Genomic DNA, 26,574 nt, shown 5'->3' with positions numbered 1-26,574 from the left:
CATTATTGCGTACCAGCTGATAGCATATTATATCTGGGGGTGGCGTCATCCGGCGTGGAAGCGTCATCCTGTGATTGTATTCACTGCTATGAGAAACCCGGTTGCTGTTATACTTCCGTCTCGACCTTCAAATGTCTCGGTCCTGGGCTTTCAATCGACTTGCTAGTTCAGGAGCCCTGAGAATTAGACAGTATGTTTCTATTTTTGTACTGTAGCTATGTTAGATGGATGACCGAGGTACGGTCGGGGGTCTCTTAACAACCAGGCTCGGAGTTTCTAACGCGATCTCCTACCGCCGAATGTCGATGTGATTGGCATCGAAAAGATAAAGCAAGCATCCGACTATAATTTGAGTTTAGAGGGAGTAGAACAAGGCATTCTTTTTCTTTAGCTTTGATTGTTAAACGCATTATGATGGTAAATTGCGATTCAACCTTTTTGGTCATAGTTGAAAAGAGTTGTTCTTTCAAGAAGGGATTGGATTAAGGCTGTTCATCGTTACAAAATATAGATCGGAGTCTTGAATATAGCGCGGCATGGATCGCCTCGTAATATGTGTGGGTGATGTTTGTTCTCTACGAATGATCCGTGGGCTTAAAAGTATGTTCTGGTACAGTAAAAGGAATTTGAAGGTTCTGAGTTTCTGTTTTATTTTGCCTACCTAGGTATTTTACTTTGGGCACACATCACTGGATTGATCTAATTGGTGGATAACACAGACACAAGCCACAAACTCGGGGTACACGCACGGTCCACTTTAATAGGTGACTAACTTTCAGAGGTACGTATCGTCCTTTCTTCAGCGATTTAGCACGGGACCTTTACCAACCTTAATATGTGGCGGTGCTTCCAAGGTTCCCTATTCTAACAATGGAAATTACTTCTCTCCCAGCTTCCGGCCTCCTCTAAGAGTTTCTCACCTTCAACAACGTCATTCTTTTCTTTTCGACCTCATCTTCCGCTCTCGCCGAGCAACCTAACGCGAATTCTTGACTATCTCGATCGTCTCTAATTTCACCAGTCGCCTATCAAATACATCAAACCCTTAATTACGAACCTTTGGTGTATTTGTGGTGCCTTGCCACACGCTTGTCGCCTTCTGCCGTCGAACTTCGCGACGCGCATCCTTTTTTAAAAGCCTTTCGCGACTTCGTACCTCTTCGCGAATCCTCATCTCTCGACCGTACCCTTCGTAAATCCTACATCGCCGAATAATATTTCAATATGGCTATTGAAGTGGCTATGAATACGCCGCTCGCGGATGCGCTTAACATGGCCATCCAGCCGAAGTTGGTAGAAGTGGGCTGGTCTTCCGGTGGCGCTGATGATGGCGCACTATCTGAATACATTATTCTCATGCTCGTCAACGGGAAAACACAAGATCAAATTGCCGCCGAGCTTGCTGGCGATCTTCTTAGTCTTGGCCCTGATGATCCTGGCGCACGAGACTTTGCGAAATGGCTTTTCGATCAGATCGAAGTTCTCAACTCTCAACTAAACGGTGCTCCGGCACAATTGGATAATACCAATGGCGATGCCTCACAAAGTGCTGCACCCCCTGTGGAGCAAGATACGGATATGTCTATGACGGTCGATGGTCCCGAGTTGAACGCGTAAGTCTATTATCTATCTATTGCCCCCCTTTGTTGTGACTGAATCTAAACTAATACCACCTAGTCCTACTGGCCCTAGATCTATGAGGAGCTTCGCTCCGCGAGGTAATCGAGAGAAGCGAATGCTTGGTCAAATGACTAAAGCTATGGATCGAACTCACGACAACGTCCTACATCGCGTTCGAGCCAATGGCAACGAACGTATCAACGCCCACCGGGCACCACCTACTGGACCGAGGGGCGGCTTTGGGCGCGGCAATAATCGTATGGCGAATAACCGTGCTGCTGGGGTTGCCGCACACATGAACCATATTGCTGGCAGCTTACCAAATATGCAAGGCCCTCCTCAGGGAATGAATAACATGGATCCAAATTGGATGATGCAAGGCGGATCAACTCAAGAGCAAATATTCAGCCTCATACAATACCAGAATCAAATGATGCAACAAATGCACCAGCAACTTACCCAACAAGGTAACCAACCCATGGGTGGCCGGCCCAACGGACGATCACTGTTCGACCGCGTACAAAATCCGCGAGGTGGTAGGAGAGGAGGTCATTTAAATGGCCATCGATTGCATCAACCTGACTTGGGTAATGATATTGGCAACGACCAGGAGGATGTTGATATGACGCAGGGCAGACGCGAACCACTCAACCCCGAAATGACAATTTGCAAGTATAACTTGGCTTGTACCAACAAGGATTGCAAGTTTGCCCACCAATCCCCAGCAGCACCACGTAATACGACTATCGATGTGAACGATGTATGTTCATTCGGTGCCGCGTGTAAAAACCACAAATGTGTTGGACGTCACCCGTCTCCCGCGACCAAGCGCGCGCACCAAAACGAGCAGGAATGCAAATTCTACCCGAACTGTACCAACCCGAATTGTCCCTTCAAACATCCGGACATGCCCCTGTGCCGAAATGGAGGAGACTGTGCCGTGGAGGGATGCAAGTTCACCCACCTCCAGACAATGTGCAAGTACAAGCCTTGCACCAATAGGTATTGCGCTTATAAGCATGAGGAGGGCCAACGTGGGACATTCCAAGATAAGGTCTGGACAGCGGAAGGGGGTACTGAGCATGTTAGCGAGAGGAAATTTGTGGACAACACGGCTGGCGAGGAGCTCCTGGTGCCAGGTGGAGAGAATGGTGCGGCACAAGAGCCGGCAGCGATGGATGAGGGCATCGCTTAAGGGCAAAGGCTTGCAAGAAAGGTTGGTGGTAATGGAAGGAGTTTATGGCTCGTACGAATGCGTACTGAGGATACAAGGGGGAAAAAACCAGCGGTCAAATGTTCCTAGCATGAGGTTACGGGAGGTGAACGTAAGGGATTCACGGAGCTAGATTTGTTATTATTACAGGCGTTTAGGTTTTGACAGGAAAGGAAAAGCCAACCTTTAGGGACTTGAGAACATATGACAATATACCCGCTGCATTTTGTGACTTGTCAAAAAACAACGAGTCTTGACTTGAAGAATTGTCCCATGTGTGATCAATTGATTGTGATGTGATGCTTGCCATGAATCAAACGAGGCATATGCTTCTCATATAACGGTAACATCTTCCATATACATATATATGTATATACGAGAGTATAGGATCTCTGTCTATATGCATATAATGATTCATCACTTGCATAAACCAAACATCGAACCATCAAGGCCACGCCACTGAGCACATTTCTTACAATTCAAACAATATGCAACCTCCGCCGTTACGGTCGGTTATCTTACGCGTGAAATGCCTCCACGATACCCAGAAGACATCTTTATAAGTCTTCTGAGGTCTACATATTACAGCACGCAACATGCCGTCCCCACTAGAATCGTCACGAGCCCCTCAGCCTCGCGGCGATTGAGCTCTCTCGCAGCTCGAGGCACCACTTCGAACTCGCTAATTGGGAACCGAATAATTCATAATCGAGTCGCGAAGCTCCCCAAAGCTCAGAAACAGACTTTCGCAACTTCTGGCGCACGAAATGCTAAGGCTCGCGAGATCGCCGTTATAGGTGGCGGTATTACTGGATTGACGACTGCCCACTACCTAGCTCGACATGCCCGCGATGCGAACATTACGTTATACGAAGGCTCGGAGAGACTCGGCGGCTGGGTAGATGGGAAGTGGGAGCGGGTAGGCCCTGGGGAACACGACAAAGTGTTTTTCCAGCGCGGACCGCGCATGCTTCGGTCTGGACGCATGTCCCACAAGTATGATGACCTCATTTTCTATGAGCTGGTGGGTAATTGGTTTCTTGCTTGCTTCACTCATGGGACAATTACCTAGTTAAAAGGCTTTAGCTTACGCATTTATATTACAGGTCGTCAATTTGAACTTGCAAGATCAGATCATATTTCAAGATTCTCCGAACGACGATCGCTATTTATACTATCCAGACCACCTAGTCAGACTACCTCCGAACAAAAAGCTCACCCTGGATATTATCCTTTATTCGATACGGAGTTTCTTTACTGAACCCCTGTGGAGCGGGTCTTTGAAGTCCTTGCGAAAATATTTCGGCTTCAGGATGGAAATGCTTCAAGGCCAAGACATTCCTAAGAATCGTCCGCCTCCCGATGAATCCGTGGGTGCCTACTTTAGGAGAGTATTCGGAGACGATCGGTTGGTTAAAAACGTCATATCAGGCATGATGCATGGTATCTACGGCGGCGACATAGAAAAGTTAAGCGTGAAGCACACGATCTTTGAGAACACGTGGCGTAGAACTATACTTGATCGTCCGAACATACGAAACTCGATCTGGGTAGAAATTAAGGACTCGATTCTCGCGCACGACATGAAGATGCATCCTGACTTTCCCAAAATTTTCGAGCTGGGTTGGAAAGGTCTTAAAGTCGAAACTATTGCTTTCGAGAATGGTTTACTTCCCCTTGTGAAAGGCTTGGCTAAGGATCTAAAGGATAAAAAAGTGACTATTAAAACTAACAGTCCAGTGACCTCCTTGGCTTATAAGAATAAGAAAGTGTTGGTAGGTTAATCTAGATCCCATCAAAGCTGCCAATATGCGCTAATACCCATCTCACTAGGTCACCACAACCGGCAAGCCGAAAGAATACGACCAAGTAATCTGTACCCTCTTCTCCAAGCACCTCTCCGAAATAGTCCAACCCAAGGGCAGTCTCCCCTCCCTCGCCAAGACCCAAGCCGTTACCATCATGGTAGTCAACCTATGGTTCCCAAACCCGAATCTTCTCGACGGGAACCACGGCTTCGGCTACCTAATCCCAACCTCCACACCAAACAACGATGAATGCGTTCTCGGCGTATTATTTGACTCGGACATGAACACAAGCACCGAAATCGCCGGCACCAAGCTCACCGTCATGCTCGGCGGACACTACTGGGACGGCTGGACCAAATTACCCACGGAAGAAATATGCAAAGCCATGGCCATCGAAGCCGTCCAGCGACATCTGCACATACCCCCCGACGAACCGGTCCACGCCAGCGCGCGTCTATGCCGAGACTGTCTACCGCAACACCACATCGGCCACCGCACTCGCATGGCAGACGCACACTATGAGCTCCTCTCCACATTCCACGGGCACCTCTCCGTCGCCGGACCAAGCTACACAAGCATCGGCGTGATCCCCGCAATGCGCGCAGGCCACGATATCGCAATGCGCGTCGCCTACAACCACGGCCCGCCCTACCGATACCACCCCAATCCCGACGTCGAGCACATACTACCTAACCACCCCATCCATCACAAGATTCCCGATCATGTAGGCGCTACGGGTCTAGCTACGTTTACGGAGAATGAGTTTGACAGTTTTAGGGCTTTTCATAGACCTTCTATGTTTTTACGCGCTTGGACTGGTAAGAGGTGGAAATATGGTGGACATGGGGCTCGACGTGCGTAGAAAGGTATATATATATGTGTGTGTATATACATGTATATATGGATACATTCATAGATCCTGTGTATAGTGGCGCTATTGTGGTGGTGGTAATGGGGGCAAAAACGCGAACTTGGGGCGGGGGAAGGCTACCCAGTCTATATGATATGATATGGTATGGTATGCGAATATTTATACATAATAAGACGGGCCAATATACAGATCAGTACCTAGGTGGACTATGGGTATAAAAATAAGAACGATGTCAATAACGTTCAATACTGAATGGAAGAATAAGTAAAAATGGATGAAAGCGATGAAAAGAAGAAATAATGGAGTATATACCATCTAGTAAAATCAAAATCACTTCAAACTCATGGATATGGTAGATAAAATATGTGTATATATATTGTTGCTTGGGATCAACTCTATTATGGTATCATTGATGATATTGTCGATGGCTAATGCTATGCTATGTAAAGAAAACAAAATAAACAGAAAAACAAAAAACAAACGCTATGCCATGTTTTAATTTTTTCTTCCTATGACATGCCGATTAAACACGCATTCCTGATCCTCAATTCTGTGTCTACCAACGTAGAACCTAGATAGGTCTGCTATTCCAACTTGCTGGATACACTCGCCGACTTCATTGAAACCTATATTTGTTGAGTAGACGGAGCTATCTCAGTCGCAGTATCAATATCCGGTTCCAAGAGCATGAGTCGTTTACATTGAACTTCCACGGGTTCCTCATCATCCTCATCATATTGTCCTTCGACACGAGCAGCCAAAACAAGTTTCTTGACGCAGGAATTGTAAATAAGACCCTCGACGGTTTTCTCCGTAACAATTCGAATGACTTCCACCTCTCGGGTCTGCCCAATTCTGTGCGCGCGATTAGAAGCTTGAACGTCATCCTGTGGGTTATCGGACTGGTCGAAGAGGATGATCTTGTTCGCGGCAGGGATGTTAAGGCCGGTACCACCAGCTCCGGTAGTAAGGAGGAATACGGGGATACTCGGATCGGCGGTGAACTCTTGGCATTCCGGGAATCGCCCAGCGGTTTCCGTAGAACCCGTCAGTACGCAGTATGATATATTGGCGTAGTGTAGTGTCTCCTCTAGGATCCTAATCACCATCTGGAAGCGGCTGAATACAAGAGCGCGATCTCCTGTCTTCATGTAACCTCGCACAAGCTCGAGCAGCTTTTGAACCTTAGGGCTGTCCTCCCACGATCGGTGGGGAATATCCAGGTGACCGATATACTTTTTGAAATCCTTGCACCAGAGGTGCAGGTCGAAATCGTACCCATCCATCAACATTTCCTGGAAATAGGCCTTATGGCGGTCATCCTTCTTATCAACTTTCAGTTCAGACTCGGAGCATGACTTCCACAAAATATCCACCATCTCCTTGACCTTGCTATCAGTAAAGTGGTAGCGGAATAGCTGGTGGTGAATAGCAGCTTTTCGAAGCCGCACCCATGGGCTTGAGTCTTTTCTCTTAACACCGTTGTTAAGGACGAAGTCGCCCTTAATAGAATCATATATCTTCTTCTGAATGTCATGCATTCCTACAACTTCCAGGCGCTCAACTTTCCCGGGAAGATCGGCGACGACAATCCCCTTGCGTCGTTGAAGAATGAACGGTGCAATAATTGCACGGGCACGATTGACACGTTCCGACGCCAACGCCGCGAAATTCAGAACGTCCTTATTCTGGACCTTTGTCTCGAAGATTGTGTTCAGTGTCTCGAAGGATTTTCCTTCAAAGAGACTGGGTTCGAGAAATCGAAGGAGGCTGAGTAGCTCCTTTAGATTGTTCTGGACGGGTGTGCCGGTGAGAATCAGACGCCACTCAGCTGGAACCTGCCCCAGTTGTTTATATGATATCGTGCCCTGGTTCTTGAAGCGATGTCCTTCGTCGAAGATGGCAGTCTGAATGACGAGTTAGTCAAAATCATTATGAAGGTGATGGGGTTTACAAACGTATGGATCCGCCTCCTGCAACCATCGAATATCTTCTGGCCGTCTCTCTACCTGAGTATAGGTCGTGAGGATGACGTGGCTATTCCACGCATCCTCGATATTGCTGTCTAGGCGGTGAGAGCCCGAATAAGGGAAGACACTAATCTCAGGGGCAAACTTTTGGAATTCCGAAATCCAGTTCTCGTAGGTACTCGGCGGCACTACAACCAAGTTGGGCCAAGGATTCCGAGCGCCTTCCTCGGGTTCTAATTCGGCCAGGTGAGCGATGAATGAAATAACTTGACAGGTCTTTCCGAGGCCCATATCATCACCAAGAATACCAGAATAGCCTTTAGAATGAAGAAGACTCATCCAGTTGAGTCCCACTAGTTGGTATGGTTTCAACCGGACTGACTCATCCATGTACTCTGGCATCTCTCCAATCGGTAACTCGCCGAGTCCCTCCGTATCGGTTTTAGTTTCGCCGTTACTGTCCAGGGGCCAGGTAGACATAGCCGTCTTAATCTCGCGACCTCTCTTCTCACACTCGTCAATAACAGCCTTCGCGGCATCGCAGGCCTCCAGCCAACCCGTCAGTTTCTCGACGACATTCTCACCAACCGGGAAATATTGAAACTTCTTAGACTTCGCTTTAGACTTAGACTTAGACTTATTACCTAGGCGCGTAACTCCCTCTGCGTCTTCGATAGTCTTGAAGGGACGTGATGCGACCATAAGCTTAGCGTCGTTCGTCGAGCCAATCATTTGGCCCAAAGTCTCAACAGTACAGGTATTGAGATAATTCAACACATTCTCGATTTGCTTGCTCGGAGCCGCGGCGCTGTTATCTTCGTAGTCAGAGGTGTCATAACCGAGTTCATCCTTCATCTTCTTAGGCGTTGGAGACTTCCTCTTGCGTGGCGGAGTAGAAGACTTATTCGCTGCTGGCTTAGCCCTCTTCGCTTGCGGCAAGTCTTTGGAATCAGTTTTTCTCTTCTGAGGTTGACCCGAGCCACCTAAAATTAAAGGTAAGTCACGATCTGGAAACTTATCAATAGTTGTTGACATGGGCATACCAATTGTTCGTTGACCATTAGCTAGCGCCTTAGACGCAGCGGGGTTCTTGGTAGTGGTGCTCATTTTCGATTCCTTTGCCGGCGAACTGTCTCGTGATTGGGTGGGCGTTGTGGGTGAAGATGTTGATGAAGATGAAATAGAGAAAACTGGTGGCGGAGTAGGCGATCTTCTTCGTCCTTGCACAAGACGTCTGCGTCGAGGAGGGTTACTACTTTTATCTGTGTCGAACGAATTGATCGAACGAGCAGAAGAACCGGTTGATTTCTGTGTCTGCAAACGTTCTGTAAAAGACTGAGAAGATCTACTAGAGTTTGTAGTAGATGGGTCCTTTTTCAGAAAAGATTGCAGAGTGTTTTTGGGAGCAGACCGTCCTAATTTTGGGGAGGCAGGAGGTGACTCAACACTGCTGGAATTTTGGCGGGTGCTGTTGTTATATGGGCTAGTGGTTGGTGCATCATTTACTTTGGTAGGCGACGACAAGGTTTTAGTAGTTCTGCCTGTCAAAAGGTCTACCGCTTTTGTCACCTGCCAGCCCACGTCCTTCTGCAATGCTTCCTTGCAAGCCCGGACTGTAATCCCTGGTTTGGCCCTCTGAACAATCTTATAAACCTGACTGGTAAGTGTTCGTAATCTGATATCCCGAATATCATTGAAAGATATATCTTCGTTTGGATACCACACGTTTTTGTTCTTCGTCGGGGTACTCTTCTTCATAAAAGATGAAGGTCGTATGTCTCCCCTAACAGGCGTGCCGTCATCCGAGCTGTCATTTTTCTTATAGTCCTCTATCAGGTCATCATCTGATATCTCTAAATAGTCCCTCTTTTTAGTAGAGTTGTTGGCGCCGTATAACGTTTTCTGAACACCAGGCGGTCTAAATGTAGTTCCAGCCGGTGCCATTAACGAGCCAATTCTACTGGCTGCTCCAGACATCCTATCCGGCACTATTGAAGGTTTTGCCTGACTCTTAGACTGGAACGGCGACGAAGCAGGTACTTCAATAATAGTGTTCGGCGTACTTGGCACCAATGGGGACGATGGTAACTTTGGCGCATTTCGGTCTATTATTTGAGTAGGCTGAGTAGTCCTGCCAACGATCTGCGTCGGCTGTGTGAAATACGGCGAAGAGCACGGAACATTGTCATGTGCAAGTTCATCCACATCATCGTCATCTATCTCAATGTATGCAGCACCAGACGTCTGCTCTCGATTACCAGACAGGCCATTGCGGCCCGACCCCTTATAACCGGGCATGACAGTAGGGCCTCTACCCGAAAGTCCCATTTTTAAACGCCGGAAGTCTAAGGACTAGTTTGGAGTAGGAATAGACGGAAATCCGGAGGAATTGAGTGAAAGATTAGGACCCTTATCGCGTATTAGAATCGCCGTGAATAACTACGTGAAAAGACGAATAAATTTCGGTGAATGAGACCGCCGAATGAAGACGTAGAACCGATAAAATGAATGGCGGGGAATAGCACGGGTGAAACTCAATCGAAAGAAGAAATCGGGGTAAAATGATTAAAAAAGGACACCAGTGCAAAAGATAAAGTTACGGTTCTATCCTCTAACCTAATTTTTTTTTTCTTTTTTTTTCTTGACGTTGACGCCGCAGGGAGTAAAGTGGAAACGCGCCTTGACACGGTGGAAACTAGAACACTAGGGTATTAGGGGCGGTACCGGCGCGCTATCAGCTGACGTGGGGTTAGTTTAATTGAATGCGTACATGTATCCAGGCATTTGGGTCGTGCATTAAAAAGAAGGTATTTTAAACAATGCATATATATACAGCAGTCGCGTGCATCTGGCAACATCAAGAGTTTATAAACGAAAATTCTATCATTTTCTTTTTGTTCTGGTGAGATTGTATAAGTTATGAGGGAAAAAAGAAACTACTCACGCCTGCATACCGCCCTAGTACATCATACATAACTGGAATGCATGTACTGCGTAACGTGGATAAGGCTGTAAATTTAAACTTTAGGTACCTTTCCGCCGGGGCTGCTAGGTACAGGTAGGCACGCACCACCTTATTCAAACAATACCTTTCAACGCTTGCCAAACTACGTCAAAGCTTCTCCCAGCCTGTCATTTTTCAGTGCAATCAAAAGAACAATTTCTTTCGGAACTCTGTTCTTATTATCAATAGGTACATAGGTACTTAGCTCTGCCGTCTCTAAGCCTCATCGCCGCTTAGACCAAGCCATTAAACCGATCTTAAAACAGACGGCGAATTCACAATACGATTGATTATCGGACAAGAACCATCACTTTCATCACCCTATTATCCAATTCATAAGAATAAAGGGAAAAAACACAATGGCAACCCGTCGCATTATTTCAACCGAGAAGACCATTCTCGACAAAGATGACGACGACCTCACCACCGACCATGCCGGCCAGCCACAGTCGAGTAACACCGCGCCAGCCGTCCCTATGTGAGTGGACAATATTCCCACCGAATTCAATTCACCCGATCTAATAGCGCCACCAGGGATGTAATTCTCAAGCTTTTAGCATTTACTTTCGCCATGGTAATAGTACCAATCGGTTCCTATTTCCTAACGGTGAACACCATTTTCAAAGGTATACACCTTACACATCTTAATTACGTTCACGCATTTCGGTGACATTCCACCACCGCCTTACGTAACTACATATCTCAGACACCTCCTTCACGCCTAAACAATTTGCAAATGCGCTAACGGCACAAAACAGGAAATTCCACATATGCGGGTGGATTGGCAGCTATCATGGCTAATGTGGTGCTCATAGGTTATGTGATTGTCGCTATGAACGAAGACCAATCAGACCAACTTGCGGCTAAGAAGAAAGGCGGGAAGAAAGAGTAATCGAAAGGACTTAAGAGTCGCTTTGGAATGTTCTCTGTCGGAGATACGGGATATTGTGTATCATTACTCCGAGACGCAAAGTTTGGCCTTACTTTGAGGGAAGAGGCCAAAATGCCGTATACCAACTTATTACTCTATCTTGTCCTTTGTCAAAGGAAACCCGAGGGTCCTCTTTTTGTAAGAGTATCACTCTGAACTCGTTATTTACGGTCATGGAAATTCAGCATGCAATATCAGTCATTCGAAATTCGGTCAACTTGTGACATTTCTATTCTAATGCACGGCTACTCCTCAGAGCCATTAGACCCAAATCTTCTCGCATGTCCGGTTGTATTTCTACATACTTCCTGGGCGGGGCCACGTATATCTGCCCTTGAGGCAGATCATAAGAAAAAGGGTATTAAGGATAGGTGGTAGAATATGTGTGACCGGCAAGCTTCCATGCCCCTTTCATATATTCCGAACTTCGTCCGCAAAACCTTCCGCCGATGCTGACTCGCCCTCCCCATAATGCTGCCTTATTATCATCCATCAGAGCCGCCCCATATTCCACCAATGTGATATTGCACACGGAAACTCTGCATTGGATGCCAAGCCCCCCGAAAATGTCTCGATGCCGATCCTAGCTCATAACTTGGGTATAGACATGAGTAATTTCGTCATATCTGGTTCAATGATGATCGTCAAAACTGTCGTTTAGGATTCTGTTCCTATCGGGTATGAAATAAATAAAAAAGAAACTGAGAATGTCGGATGTCGTAGAGATAGGGGTATCTCAAGAGGTAAGGGATGAAAATAGTTTCATTGTATAACGCCTTCAATTCGATTTCATGACTTAGGATTTACTAAATCGTTTGAACCAACTCTTTCGTTTTTCTACCTTTGGTCGCTCCTCCGAGTAACCAGGTGTTACGGCTTTAGAGGGCTTCCTTAACAAAGTTCCATTCTCCTTACGAGGAACTGCTGGAGCCCCCACAGAACCGCTACCTAGGCCGAGACTCGGTGTTTGTGTTGATTGACCAAAACTAATACCATAATCATTAATAGGCTCTTGTCGTTTCGGCGGCGAGCGGCGGTCAATCGAACTATTATCGCTACTAGTCGGATCTGTTTGATATCCTGCCGGTTCGCCATAACTTCCACTGCCAGAGCCCGATCCAACCGTCTCGTATGATCGATGGTTATTCGGCATAGGGTAGACGTTTCTATCGGCTGGCCCGCGACCGTTTGTGTATGGATCGGATTGCATTCGAGAGTATCTATTTCTTGGACCACCACCACCATTGTTATTTCCGTACGGACCTCCATCAAATCCATCATAGTAACTGTCTCGTGGTCCGTTCATCATCGCCGATTGCCTAGGATCCATTATCGTACTATCTGGTCGGTATCCCATATTCGATCGGCCCCCATAGTAACTGTCTTGAGGGAAACGTGGACCATTGTCTAGTAGTCCGTGTAAGAGATTGTCTGGGTGCTTAGGGGATGGATTGTAAAGAAAGTCTTGCTCACTTCCATAGTAGCTTCCTCGTCTGCTCCAATTTGCTACTGATTCTGAATCTGATCTTATCATAGACTTGCGATTGTATCCGCCGTCAATAGCGGCTTCGAAAGCTCGGATAGTATCAAGTGGCCTTTCCATTCGACTACGAGTAGGGTTTGATCGGTCGGGGTCGGCTTGAACATAGGTCAGCACGCAAATAAAAGGGTACGAAATAATACAAAACTAACTGATAGGATTGCCGTAAACATCTTTATGTTGGAAAGAACCCAAGGGGGCCGGGTTAATGCCCCTTCTACTTTGCGCCTCCATAGCTATAATTCTATCAGTATATACGCCATTGATTGCGACCGAGCCATACATATATGTATTCTATGCTCAGAATTTATAACATACCTGGCTCTGATTCGGTTAAAGCTAACATAGGGTCAGTTTTGCCGTGAAGTCTCCTAGCTTCCTTCTCAGCAGAGGTCTCATGAAGATCGACTTTATGTTGCTGGCTGTTGGCACTTTTTTGTGATTTGTTAGATTGAAAACTGAATGCCCTCGACTTCGGTCGGTTTCGCTGCGGCGGTTGAACGGGTTGTGGCGCCGGAGCAGTTTGTTGACGTTGCAGCTGTTGCGGTGGTTGTTGCTGTTGCTGCTGCTGCTGTTGTTGTTGTTGATAATAGTGGTGTGGAGGGACGGGCGGTTGGTAGGAATCGTTATAATGTTGCGCCGGCTGCTGCTGCGGCGGTGCAGGCAACGGGTGGTTATGGCTTGCGGACGCCATTTTGTCTGGGATGAGCAAAGGGCCGTGTGTACTTTATCACCTCTAATCCCTGAAAATGACGGGCTACCGGTGGAGTGGTGGGAACTGGAGACGATGATAGAGTGGACCGAAGCTCGATTATGATATGCAAGGAAGCGATCGTGGAGAGAGTAATCTCGTAGAAACCCGACGGTCTTTGCCTTATCGTGGACGGCGTGGGTGGATTTTAGGAAAGTTCGGGCTCGTAGTTCCCTGGGTGGCTGCTGTAATGCAAGTGAGTTACTTTGAGTTACTTTGAGTACTTTGCGATAAGAGCAGCGACCCTTGCAGAGCAATACACTAAAGTACGGTGGCTTCGGGCGGGAATTCCTCCCCGGGTATCTCAATTCTCAAAGAAAGCCTTTCTCATTCAAAGACCAAAAAATAATCAACACTGTGCTGGGAATATGTAAGACGATCGGCTGGTACCCGGAAGTGTTAGTCCGGAAATTTGATACCACGAGTATGGTCGTCGTGAATTTATCACAATTATAAAAATTGATGATCGCGTTGCAATTTTTCTATATGCGCAATTTTTGTTGCGAACGAGTGTGCGTGATGTGCCGTACTACCTCCGTACGACTTGTTGGGTCGTGGTGGTCGTGGTATGTAAAATCATATGGTGGTTGCTATTTTCTTTCAGGGCAAGTTGGCGGGTTGCTGGGGATCGGCCGGTCAGTCGGTGGATTAGGTACAACCAAGGACTTATTTAGGTAGTCGTCTCAGAATGGGCCAAATCCAAGGAAATGTGGTTTCGCGCGGCCGGGATTGCGGTCAGGGACAAGGGAACAAGGGAACAAGGGCGCTTCCTACACTAGAAAGTGCCAGCAGTTACGTTGCCTTGCCAGTTCTTTTGGTTCTTCTGTCCCGTCTGCAAAGAGATCCAATTAAATAAGGATCAGAACGAACAACCACCTCCAATCAAATTTACTCGTTGTCGAATGTCGTATCGCATACAAGAAAATACGTACTAGCTCTTTGTGTCGGTAAGTAACTTTTTTTTAATTTTTCTTCTTCTTTCTTTCCTGCTTCACTAATAACTTTTTTTTCTCTTCCTCCTTGGGGTGGCACGACGACTTTGTCACTAACTGCCCAGGTGGACTAGTTAAATGACTGGCCGATCAACTGATTGGTCCAACGTTTGATTGATATTCTTAAATCTAACGATTCGGTTTGTTCTTGGAGAATTGAGTTTGTACCGTTGGGCTGAGCTGAAAGTAAATCGGATCAGATTAACCGTTTTGACTCCTTAAGGTTGAAACTGTGCATGCTCGGCTCACGGCTTACACGTACGACTGAGGCTGGTATGATAGTTTGGTGACGTCAATTTTTGATTTCCCGCCGCTCGTCGTTTCTTAAAATGATGATTTGTTTCAAGAAGTCGTAGGGATTCTTTCTACCCTTGCCATGCCTTTCCTCTCTTCGACCAGGGGATGAAGCAGTAAAGTGGTCAGTGGACCGAGGGGAGACCGTTGTCAGGTTCGAATAAAACGACACTATGAATTGACTTGTTCCAGCTTGAGCTTTGTGAGCTCCTAGTTGAGGTGAATCGCCGATTGGATGTTATACTCGAATATCAGTGGAATTTAGATAGGTACTAGTTGTACCTGGTACTTCGAAAGACAGGCAAACGGAATTTAGTCTCGGGCTAGGATGATCGATTTGCTTATTAAGCGAGCGAGTATAAAAAGTGAGTGAAATGGGGAAAATAACGAGTAGGAGAATTACAACGACCGGATAGGGTATTAAGAAAGAGTAAAACGAAGAAGAAAAAAGGAAGCGAGTAGGTAGGTCAATGTAAGAAGGGTAATAATCGCATTAAACCACCTCGAAGTTGAACCGATCTCGTCCCAGACTTACCGGATCTTCCAAATTCTTTGATGCCCTCTTTTGATATGAACTTGAAAGAGGCAAAGATGCATGTCAGCTTGTGTGGCCTGACAAGGGGTGACGAATTGTATGGTAGTACAAGTACGTACTCGAGTACTTTCCGTACATACATGGATTTCGTGCGTCGGGTGTGTACCTTCTTGGTAGCTCACGTACCCAGTTGTATCTTGCACTCTCGTATCGATAGTCGGCTGCAACAGGGATTATGGCTGGGCAGATATCATCTACAAGCATTGTTCAGCCAACCCCGTCCATTCATGGGAAGTATCTCTCGCTTCCTGCAACGTAATTGTGGCTTCGATATTTTTATTATTTATTTACACGTAGACAGCATTCAAGAATTCCATCATCTTTAATAGGATCGTCATCGCTATTTTTCATATACAAGAAACCCAATTGTCTATTTAGGTGCGATATTCAATACATCCTGGCGGTGTATAGAATACATTGATATCTTTTGTTGCCATAACAGGTCTCAATGATACATGATCGGGTATGTATCTTTACCCCTTTCTTAACAATGTAGATATACACTTTTTATGTACTTACGACTTTTGTAAACGCAAGAGCGGGTCTTTCCTTAAAATTCAATCTAGGCAGGCACCTAAGAAGCTATAAATCCCCTAGCCAACACATTAAACAACGCCAAAGAGCTCGCAGCAGGAGAGCTCCAGCTTCCAAGTTGAGCGCTAAATCCAGAAGGTCCAGCATACTTTAAACTGTAGCCTTGCCGGGATCGACCGATCTTTCAACTGTCCTTTGCCTAAAAGCGGAGGTGGGGAAATTTAGCACAGCCCCCATTGAATCATCACCATGGAGAAAAAAAATACGAATTTGCGATCCCATCCACACGTGTCAAAGAGTGTTGAAACTTCCAATACCCTTACAGGACAGTCTTTTTCAAAATACGGAAAGACCCCCTACATATCTAGCGTGATCCGATTGAATATTCCTACCTACCATCCATTCCAATTCTTAATTTATTAGGTGGGGGATTCGCTATTCTTTGTAAAACTTATAACTTTTCAACGAGTATCATAGCAAACTAGGAATATTCAATCATTCAAAGTCGGTTTCGGCGCCGAGATGAGAAAATCGCTGGCTTAGTATACCTATTCGTCTATATCGCGTATAGGCCCCGTACAAAGACTCAACAATCCCCAACTGCAGTTGTTGAAGTCTCGGTCTAGAACTTCTTGAGAGGATTACGAATTGATACCATCAACGACCTGTCATCGTTCCCGGACGGGTTTGGTGGTACCCACTACTACGCAGAGATCATCGACAGGGCTAAAAAACAATGCATGGCACTTACATATCGCCAAGCTGCACTTGCGGGAATATACACACCAGTATTTATTGTCCTATGGACACAGTCAGAACGAGCTCGTACCTGAACGTCCATATACATACTACTAATCTAGGGTGAAACGGTCTCTCGAGTTGAAGATCGTATTTGTGCAATTTTTGACACAGATAGTGGTTGATGGCACAATTCCACCGGCTTGCTTGACATCCACTTACCTACCATATGCATCCATGGATGTAAAAACGACCAATCGCCGTCGAGATATCATCTGGGTTGGGATGGAACCAAACTTTGAATGCAGGCGTCTGCTACTACTGCATACCTGTATCGAGTTTGCATAGTAGCCCGCTTAGTAGGTAGCATGCACATCCGTCCCTCCCGAATATCTCTTTGTTCTCAGAGGTTCCTATCGAACGGGTTCGAGTCCGCTTCTACCATGTTAGCTACCCATGCATATCGGAAGTTCGAATACGATCACGATCTTAGTCATGAACCACAGAACAGCTTACTTAGAGGCGAGACTATGGCATATTGACTAGGATATATACGAAAAGTTCTCATAACAGGCTACTCCGTACCGCAAATTCTCGACGGGTAGAGGGCTATTATTTGCGATACACAACATGAACTATTCACCCACCTTAAGTTGGTGCTCAGTTTTGATAGACAAAAATTGATATGCAGCCCTGTCTTGCAATTCTTGGAAGAAAACACACTACCGACACAAGTGGCGGTAGATTGTAAGTATCGGCCGCGCGGCGACCCCTAATACGACACTGCCCGACTTTCCTAGCACACCCACAACACCGACCGATTTTCGCCTTGATAGATAAAAAAGAACTAGCAGCGCCCACATGCGAGACAACCAAAAGAGGATATGCAACAATCTCCAGCTATTTAAAGCCACCACTCAACCCTCCTAGTTCGATTCACAAATCCAGTTTCCAGTCCACACTAACGCGACAGATCATTTATCTAACCTGTCTTGAGGAATTGACTTCGACTACGTGTATGTAGGATATGTAGCTTCAGACCCTATCGCCCCGGCATGTGCAGTGATGATCTTGCAGCCGAACAAGCCGTCCCTCCATGCGGCGGCTAAACGATAAGAAAAGGAGGTATGCTATTCGTTTATATGATTGGTTAGCCGTCGAATACGGAGTGTCTCCCGCTTCTTCATATCAACATGCTTGAGTGGTGACCTTATCATGTGGCCTTGACCAATACAGCTGTAATTGATGGATTCCATTGTGGGAATATGTCCATTTGTTGCAGGTTGCCTGATTAATATAAGTTTTTGCCCTGTAAATCAAGGCTAGGAATTGTGCTACATGATTTAGTAGTTGCGTTCTTATCGTTAGTGGAGGTGGAACCTGTATAACCAATCCACCACCTGAGGCGCTGCAACACTGGGACCCGTAGGCACCTATTCCGATAGGAAGATAGAAAATTATATGTGCTAGCCAATTTACAGTATTTATAATTATATTCGGAATACAGTATGGCCAATCATCAAGTACTCATCATTTATATCAACGACTCATAAACATACTTTTATTCATATCTTATCCGGATGAATACCCACGAAGTGAATGGAGATGTCAATAAATAGGTCATTAGTCAAGATGTCTATCCTGACCTTCTGAGAATTTGACCGTCAGTGAATACACTGCATTAACCACCCAAATTTATATCTACGACCAAGAGAACCGACGAAGGAATCCAGTAGTCTTGACACATTCTAGAATACCTAGGTATGTAGGTATAAATCAATACGCGTACCTCGTCACACCCCAAACCTCCAAAGGAAGCGTCTCGGACACGAAACCGCAAGAACCACCCACCCGCGCCACCGAAGCTCCGGACCCGGTGCGACGGGTAGCTACATCTGCCCATCGATCCTTCCCATCCTTCCACCTACCGCATTCTTATCTCGAACGCCCCGCTGCAGGTATCCAGACCCCGTGGTGCGGCAGCTACCCGAGCCTACCGTCGGGAAATTTTAATCCTGACAACGCGTCGCCCCTGCCCCCAATATGCCTACATTTTCTCAGTGGCTAGAAGTCCTATATCATATTGCTTCGTACAACTCTCATGGAGTTCGGATAAATCTGACCCGTCTGGAGTAGGTTGATCAACATCGGGCACAACAGGCAGCCACGCTATGAGAGATACTAAGAACCGTTTTCGTACCGTTTCTGTGAACCCCCAATCTGCTGGACCTATCGCCTGCGTATTACCCTCGTATAAGAATTGTAACTTGACATATCGCAAGGACGCCGGTTTCTTCCCGAGCTAGGCTAGCATCGCCCGTATCTATGCATTATTAGCTAAGATTCGCAAACACTTTCGTGGTTATGTTCGAGAAGTGAGATTCCTAGATCTAGCAAGTAACAGGCATAGATTGTACAGAATCGTTTCACATATTTTATTTCGTTTTATGTCGGTCTACGTCACTCTCGGAATCGTTATAGGAATCGAATATAGAATAACGCCTGTACCTAGTGTTGGGTATGCCACTGGTTTTTTCCTATGCTCTGGTTCACTCTAAGACCATTATGATGCAACCGTATTTCTGTGTTCTTTCAGATATCGTTAGGTAACCGCAGAAAAGTTGGAGAACTATTTTCTCGTGTTCTGGCATCAATGGATCGAGATATCGTTCCCTCGTCAAGCGAGAATCAGCACGGAACTAGCATTTCACAAAGACAATCCGAATATCTTTGGTATTCTTCCTTGATTTTGTCGATGCTAGACGCAAGGCTGAAGCCTTATACCTTGCCTAACCCAGATGCAGCCAATCATGAGAACCGTTCCCCACTACCAACTCCGGCCCAAAACCTTCTTATATCGACGAAGGGTAGAGCATGATACGAACAGAAGCACCGAAAGACTTGGAGGGAAGGGGAGTGGCGAACTTGGCTCGGACGACGCCGGAGTTGCCTGTAGATAAAGCGGTCAGCTGGCTATTCCCTTAGACGCCTTAAACGATATAGATAAGAAGCATACCGTGCGGTCGAGTGACCTTGCCCCAGATTACGCGAATCTTGGTTCCTCGGATCTCCTTCTGGCCCTTGTAGACGTACGCGACCTTCTTGCCGAGGTAGAAGCTACACCGATAATTGTTAGATTCGATTCCAATTGAAATAATCGTTCCCACAACATACCTGGCAGCGTTGGTGTCATCGACGCCCTCAATCTTGATCAAACTCGTCTTGGGGTGGGTGGTGTGTCGGCTACGTTGGTAGCTTAGGTGACGTCCCCTACAATTCAAATCCAGTCAGTCCAAGCATTCTTTCCAAATATAAACGAATCGCGCGATAAAATAATTATCTCCGATGGTTTGGTAGTGAAGTTCGTGAGGCCGGAGAGGCTTCGGCAGTGGTCGCGAAGGAGTCGGTGAATGGTTTTCGTAGTTTGTAGGTTACTCACTTGACGTATACTGCAGGCAAGACAATTAGTAAAAATTCGTAGATAGAAATATTAATTGCTTCTGGGAATAATGAAGACGAGCGGGCGCAAGCTAGGAATGCGATGTGTAACGCGACGGCGATCCCGCTTCATTAATCCATTGAAACCCATATGAAATACTTACATCTGTGACCTGCTTCGGAAGGCATCTTGACTGAATTTATCCCACTACTCTCAGAAATCCAACTTGGTACTGGAATCCGGGAGAAGTCTTTCGCGATAAAAGACCTTTGTGCGTTGGGCGTGTTTCTGTCGTCGGTTGTTGTGATGGCCAAATCTTTAGGTGGGTTAGACTTGACGATAGAGGATGGTTGGAGTGAGGGTGGATTGGTGTGAAAATGCTAAGCGAGCCCTTGTGCACGTTCACAGAAAAAAACAATTTTTTAGAGTTTGGTGGGGTGGCTGAAGAGACAGTTTGGCATTAAAGCCACATGGTCTGTGGTTCATTCGTTGATTTGGTTTACCCCACTTCTAAATCTGATATCTGACCGAGGAATATCCGTATTGATAAGAAGATAAGCACACGCGTTCCCGCCTTTTTCGTTCTCAATCCATTAAACTTGAGCGAGTGACGTATTGATTGATAGATGGATCTGATAATAAACAATTGAAAAATCACCGAGCATATTTCCCACGATCATGTATTATCACCAATTCTACGGCACTCCCAGCATTCAAGGCTCTTCCACGTATCTCAATTTCGATACATCTCGATTTCAGTTTGGCTTCCATGAGATTGTTCCGGTCTTCCCGCATTGGATTACAAACCAATGTTGCGTGTGACACGATATTCTCTTACAGTTTTCTGAGGCTAATAGCACGGGGCATATTTATACTAAAGCGGCACCTGAAGTGGAGAAGATTAAGTCCGATTCTAATTGACGCTCCGAGGCGTATTTTTATCTCCATATCCTATAAGTCCCAGGTACTAATTGAACTCCCACAGTACATCTATGGCTTTCCAAACATGTCCATATATCTAACTCCGATCAAAAGAACAACGGCACATTGGGGGGCAGTATCCATTGTCGATCCCTTGCAATAGGCTTGGTATTTAACACACCGCTATCAGCCCTCATTTAGCCATCGGTCTTCGCTTCAGCTCGAGTCAACGGGTAAGGCTTGAGGATATAGAAGTATAAATTTGGCAAAACATCAAAATAGAATGTGGGCGGTAGGATGTGAGTATAAGTGCTATTTATTTTGTCCCCCCACCCCGAATCCCGAGAAAGAAAAGCATTAGCGACATCAACCTAAATGTATACAAATTATTGGAATACATCCTTTCATCTTGGTTTCTAATATGTATTCATTACGGCGAATCAACCCGGAGAGGCGTATGCCACGGCGTGCCTACTGTGTGACGAGAGCGGCGCGGGGTGTCTCGTTTTCTGTCTCATTACTAGTCAATCAATAATCCCTCAAGCATCTAAGTGGGTGTGGCCAACTGCAAGAGACTCGGTCTACAACCATCCTGTTGCAACCACATCTGGGGCGCGTTATTCATGTCGTTTATTCCATGTTGTGGTCGCTTATTATAAGAACTTGAAGAAAAGGAAGATTTAATAGTTGAGTATCCGATCTCTCCGGGAGAGGGGAATAAATATCTGCCGTTAATCGGGCTTGATGTTTCTGAGCGAGGAGGAAGATCTACCCGAATCCTCAAAGCCAAGATAAATCCCACTACCTAAGTTAGGTACCTAGCTAGGCACGGGTCTCAACAAGAGGCGTTCGCTCGCTCGCTCACTCATTCGCCCGACCGGTGACCGTGTCCAGCTGGACCCTTGAGCGTTTCTAACAAATATACTATTGGAATTGAAATTACCCCGCGGTCGGCGTATGGTCGATTAGATCTCCGCCAATAATTTTATTTGTCTGTCACCAATAAGCAAGCCTTTTGACAATTGCTCAAGTAGCTTCGAGGTTGGAAGGTCGAAGCCGCCGCAAGGGATGGATCTGAGTAAGCTCCCCCACTGAAGATACTAATATGTAATGCTTGGGGAGCAAATTCATCCAGCATCCTCTTTTAAAAGTACGGTCGCTGCGAGTTCTTATTAAGCATTTCCCTTTTCCATCTTGAATCTTGATTGGTCATACATAGAGCCAGCAAGGTATCAAAGTCATTACTGACATACAAACAATGAATAGAGAGGTAATACATACGTCAGTGTCGGGGTTAGAGTATTTTGTTTAACATGCGCCTCATGTATGAATAGAGGTGCCACAGAGAGGAAAAGTCGAAGTATGATAAACGACTTATCCGAGAGTTTTGCTTTAGTCAACGCAAGCAGTACGGCAAGATGCACAGTATCCATCTTCTCGGTGTATTAAATATCAATTAATTATAGCGAATATTTAAGAGTTAAGGCATTTAAGTTTGCCATAAGAGGGGAGAAATGGGAACGGATAGAAGCAGCTAGCTACATCATTAATACCTAAAAGAGTCTAGACCCTCTATTTAAGAGTCCTTGACTGTGGAAATAACGTTACGTATCTCTGATTACATATCAAATGGGAAGTTCTTACCCACCTCGGTGCCATATAATAGTACAAAATCTCAGATGGATCGGTCTTAACACAACTGAAAGTGCCTAGTAACCTAGCAACCTAGCAACCTAGCAACCTAGCACACCTAGCATCCAAACAGCACCAAGCCCAGGGAAGGTACATAACTAAAACCCAGGGCATCTTGCGTCTCCTCCGTCACTCCCGTCAGCTCCATCCGCCCAAACCCCCCAACCCAAACTTCTGCCAACGTCCTAATCCTCCGCCTACACTCGGTCCCTTTCATATTCATATCGTGTCCCAAGTAAAAAAAACCTCCTATTTCTCTTCTTATTTTATACCTATCTATTATTTTATCTCCACCTGTAGGAGACACCAGACCAACAGATACAATGGATTCCTCTGCAGCGAGGTAAGCTCCCATTTACCCCGCGCCCGCCCCGCCATTCCGAAATCGTCATCTGCGAATTTCAAGATCGCGCGCTTTTAGAGCTCTCGCCTCGGCTTGTTGTGTAGCTCCGCCTCTTGTTTGCAGTATACGATATTTTAAGGGCTGCAATTGTAAAGATATCACACAGGTTCAATATGCTAATCAATCTACTTTTTCTAGTACCTTGGAGCTCAAGGACAACACGGTCATCGTGGTCCTCGGTGCTTCGGGAGATCTTGCGAAGAAGAAGACGGTATGCGATTCTCATTTGTTTGGTTACTTCACAACATCTATAACTAACAAATATTCTTATAGTTCCCTGCCCTCTTTGGTCTCGTAAGTATCCGCGACGGACCCGACCGGTCTACCTTGACGGATTAATAACTAACGCACTCGAAAGTACCGCAACCAATTCCTACCTAGAGATGTTAAGATCGTCGGATATGCACGAACAAAAATGGACCACGACGAGTATCTCAAGAGGGTGAAATCTTACATCAAGACTCCGACCAAGGATTTGGAAAAACAACTAGCCGAATTCACGGAACATTGCAGCTATGTATCCGGCCAATATGATCAGGATGAATCTTTCTTGAATCTCAACGCACACCTCGAGAAGCTAGAGGATGGCCGCCACGAAACCCACCGTCTGTTCTACATGGCGCTACCCCCCAGCGTCTTCACTATTGTCTCGCAACATCTTAAGAGATGTTGCTACCCTACTAAGGGAATTGCGCGAGTTATTGTAAGAGCACATCTGAAGCTAAAGGTTAAAAGTATGGCATTTTAATTTTAAATATCATTTATATATAGGTTGAGAAGCCGTTCGGAAAGGATCTAGCCAGCTCGCGTGAGTTACAAAAGTCGCTGGAGCCCGACTGGAAGGAGGATGAGCTCTTCCGTATCGACCACTACCTCGGAAAGGAGATGGTGAAGAACATTCTCATTCTTCGTTTTGGTAACGAGTTCTTTGGCGCTACCTGGAACCGCCACCACATCGACAATGTTCAGATTACTTTTAAGGAGCCGTTTGGTACCGAGGGCCGAGGTGGATACTTTGATGAGTTTGGCATTATTCGAGACGTTATGCAAAACCACTTGCTCCAGGTTTTGACGCTCCTCGCTATGGAGCGACCCATCTCTTTCTCGGCAGAGGATATCCGCGATGAGAAGGTCCGAGTGCTGCGAGGTATTCCTGCAATTGAGCCAAAGAACGTCATCATTGGCCAATACGGAAAGTCTCTCGATGGCAGTAAGCCCTCATACAAGGAGGATGACACCGTCCCCAAGGACTCGCGCTGCCCAACTTTCTGCGCTTTAGTAGCTTACATCAAGAACGAGAGATGGGATGGCGTTCCATTTATCATGAAGGCCGGAAAGGCCTTGAACGAACAAAAGACCGAGATCCGTATCCAGTTTAAAGACGTTACTAGCGGAATCTTTAAGGATATTCCTCGAAATGAGCTTGTTATGCGTATCCAACCCAACGAGAGTGTCTATATCAAGATGAACTCCAAGCTTCCTGGATTAAGCATGCAAACAGTCGTTACAGAGCTTGACTTGACGTACCGAAGACGGTTCTCCGACCTTAAGATCCCCGAGGCGTACGAATCACTTATCTTGGACGCCCTCAAGGGTGACCACTCTAACTTTGTGCGAGATGATGAACTGGATGCTAGCTGGAGGATTTTCACTCCTCTATTGCATTATCTGGACGATAACAAGGAAATCGTCCCAATGGAGTACCCCTATGGTAAGTGAACAAGTCAAGATTTGCCTGACTGAATCTATGCTAACCAATCTCGTAGGTTCCCGAGGGCCGGCGGTACTTGACGACTTCACATCTTCGTACGGATATAAATTTAGCGACGCCGCGGGTTACCAATGGCCGATGACATCTGCCGCACCTCCTAACAAGTTGTAAGTAGATATCAAATCAGCATAGTGTTTCAGCGATAGATTTCAGGCAGCCTCGATAGATTCCCATAGGGTAATCACTGATTTCTCTCCCCAACAGTTGAAGTGGTATTGAACCAACGATAGCTGTCAACATGCGTGAACATGCTTAGAGTAACGACTCGGGGCACCAAAAAATGCCTGTCCCGGCTAATGGAACAAAGAAAACATGATCTCATTTTTCTCTCGAGTGTTCATTGTTGGGATTTCGGGCTAGGGGCGCAGGAAGACTGATGAAGTTCTGTCACTTAATCATGATAGAAAAAGCAATGCTATTCATTTGAACTGGGAAAACGTAAATTTTGAGATGTGGTTGCTGATAAGCAACGAGAGACTGTGTCTTTATTAAATGATGGGCGAATGGATCAAGCCGTATTCGCAATCAGTATCCAATAGGGTAGGATCTCGCGCGGTGGGCGTAATTGCGGGGGCCTTATATTGAATATCCCGATCTAAGGCGGATATCGTTCCGAGGTTTTCAAACCCTTCTAGTCGAAGCTGACGAGAAATTATCGGGAGAGAAAAGAAAAATATCGCATCGCGTATTGATTTCTACACATGATCGTCTTGCTCATGTTGATATGAAGCGGTTATCTTTACGACGCTATACTATACCTATGGTTCCGCCAGCCTAGACCCCCCGAAAATCATCTACCCCTGAAGCTAAGTGGGTTGCACGTGTGAAATGCCAAGCCTGAATACGCCGTATCCAAGATGCAGTGTACGGAAAATGCATCACATCGGCGATTTAATGACATGACTAGATACAGGATGAATCAAATTTTGGGAAATTGATCAAGTGAGCGGCATTTAAAAATTAATCAAGTATATTGATGCGACTTTGAATGTGAAATGCAACTATTAATGGTGATGACTAGATATTTGACTCACTACCTAGGTATGTAAGCACTGAGGTATGTACTACGGCGTCGCATTTATACCTGGTTCGGCTAGGTAGTCCAGAGATCCTTCGATGACGCGCTTTAGATCATATGGCTCTAGCCTTTTATAGTTGTTTTCTATAGACTATATACTTCTATTATGGTAACTTGGTCGGATTGAACCGAACTATAATTGGTCATGTAGGGCTATAACGGAACGGTTCCGCCCGTGGTTCATCGCTGGCAGGTGCCATAACGTTGGAGCTTAGGGGTGACTGAAGTCTATTTATCCCCTATTCCACATGCTATCCACATGGATGTGTATTCTGAAACAAAGTCACTATCACCGACAAGTATCACCCCTAAGAGGAAGTGCCGCTAAGTTATATGAAAGGAATTAAAAGGGATATTAGATACTGTGGCTGAGTTAATCTACGCGTGTTCGAAATATTTGATACTTTAC

At 45.9% G+C, this 26,574-nt stretch overlaps 7 protein-coding genes across 7 annotated transcripts; 4 read left to right on the top strand and 3 right to left on the bottom strand.

Moving 5' to 3' along the window:
* Positions 1-918: 918 nt before the first annotated feature.
* On the top strand, positions 919-2,901 carry F4822DRAFT_42100 (uncharacterized protein). The gene is made up of 2 exons (XM_051459753.1): positions 919-1,613; positions 1,678-2,901. Exons 1-2 carry the CDS (start codon positions 1,225-1,227, stop codon positions 2,813-2,815), a joined length of 1,527 nt encoding a protein of 508 aa, XP_051320001.1. The 5' UTR covers positions 919-1,224; the 3' UTR covers positions 2,816-2,901.
* Positions 2,902-3,287: 386 nt separating this feature from the next.
* F4822DRAFT_41694 (Protoporphyrinogen oxidase) lies at positions 3,288-5,679 on the top strand. The gene is made up of 3 exons (XM_051459387.1): positions 3,288-3,857; positions 3,940-4,608; positions 4,667-5,679. The coding sequence occupies exons 1-3, from the start codon at positions 3,363-3,365 to the stop codon at positions 5,501-5,503; spliced, it is 2,001 nt and encodes a 666-aa protein (XP_051320000.1). The 5' UTR covers positions 3,288-3,362; the 3' UTR covers positions 5,504-5,679.
* Positions 5,680-6,138: 459 nt separating this feature from the next.
* On the bottom strand, positions 6,139-9,810 carry F4822DRAFT_424702 (SNF2 family N-terminal domain-containing protein; the record flags this gene model as incomplete). Its single annotated transcript, XM_051460192.1, has 2 exons — positions 6,139-7,419; positions 7,471-9,810. The coding sequence occupies 2 exons, from the start codon at positions 9,808-9,810 to the stop codon at positions 6,139-6,141; spliced, it is 3,621 nt and encodes a 1,206-aa protein (XP_051319999.1).
* Positions 9,811-10,294: 484 nt separating this feature from the next.
* Positions 10,295-11,619, top strand: F4822DRAFT_387543 (VMA21-like domain-containing protein). Its single transcript, XM_051456812.1, has 3 exons — positions 10,295-10,964; positions 11,021-11,112; positions 11,245-11,619. The coding sequence occupies exons 1-3, from the start codon at positions 10,846-10,848 to the stop codon at positions 11,376-11,378; spliced, it is 345 nt and encodes a 114-aa protein (XP_051319998.1). The 5' UTR covers positions 10,295-10,845; the 3' UTR covers positions 11,379-11,619.
* A 594-nt stretch (positions 11,620-12,213) lies between these two features.
* Positions 12,214-13,651, bottom strand: F4822DRAFT_424700 (uncharacterized protein; the record flags this gene model as incomplete). The annotated part of the gene is made up of 3 exons (XM_051460191.1): positions 12,214-13,055; positions 13,110-13,193; positions 13,276-13,651. 3 exons carry the CDS (start codon positions 13,649-13,651, stop codon positions 12,214-12,216), a joined length of 1,302 nt encoding a protein of 433 aa, XP_051319997.1.
* A 5,587-nt stretch (positions 13,652-19,238) lies between these two features.
* Positions 19,239-20,775, bottom strand: F4822DRAFT_41580 (60S ribosomal protein L33). The gene is made up of 5 exons (XM_051459271.1): positions 20,464-20,775; positions 20,301-20,310; positions 20,036-20,131; positions 19,878-19,978; positions 19,239-19,811 (listed from the first exon to the last, which is right to left on the bottom strand). The coding sequence occupies exons 1-5, from the start codon at positions 20,486-20,488 to the stop codon at positions 19,714-19,716; spliced, it is 330 nt and encodes a 109-aa protein (XP_051319996.1). The 5' UTR covers positions 20,489-20,775; the 3' UTR covers positions 19,239-19,713.
* A 2,154-nt stretch (positions 20,776-22,929) lies between these two features.
* F4822DRAFT_387529 (glucose-6-phosphate 1-dehydrogenase) lies at positions 22,930-26,037 on the top strand. Its single transcript, XM_051456811.1, has 7 exons — positions 22,930-23,256; positions 23,455-23,527; positions 23,590-23,610; positions 23,675-24,019; positions 24,088-25,027; positions 25,083-25,194; positions 25,292-26,037. The coding sequence occupies exons 1-7, from the start codon at positions 23,237-23,239 to the stop codon at positions 25,293-25,295; spliced, it is 1,515 nt and encodes a 504-aa protein (XP_051319995.1). The 5' UTR covers positions 22,930-23,236; the 3' UTR covers positions 25,296-26,037.
* The last annotated feature ends 537 nt before the right edge of the window (positions 26,038-26,574 follow it).

This window comes from Hypoxylon trugodes, assembly GCF_022578975.1.
Source record: "Hypoxylon trugodes strain CBS 135444 unplaced genomic scaffold F4822scaffold_1, whole genome shotgun sequence".
NCBI classification, from domain to species: Eukaryota; Fungi; Ascomycota; class Sordariomycetes; order Xylariales; family Hypoxylaceae; genus Hypoxylon; species Hypoxylon trugodes.
The sequence above is the reverse complement of the archived record's forward strand: the minus strand, read 5'-3'. Positions and strand labels throughout refer to the sequence as shown.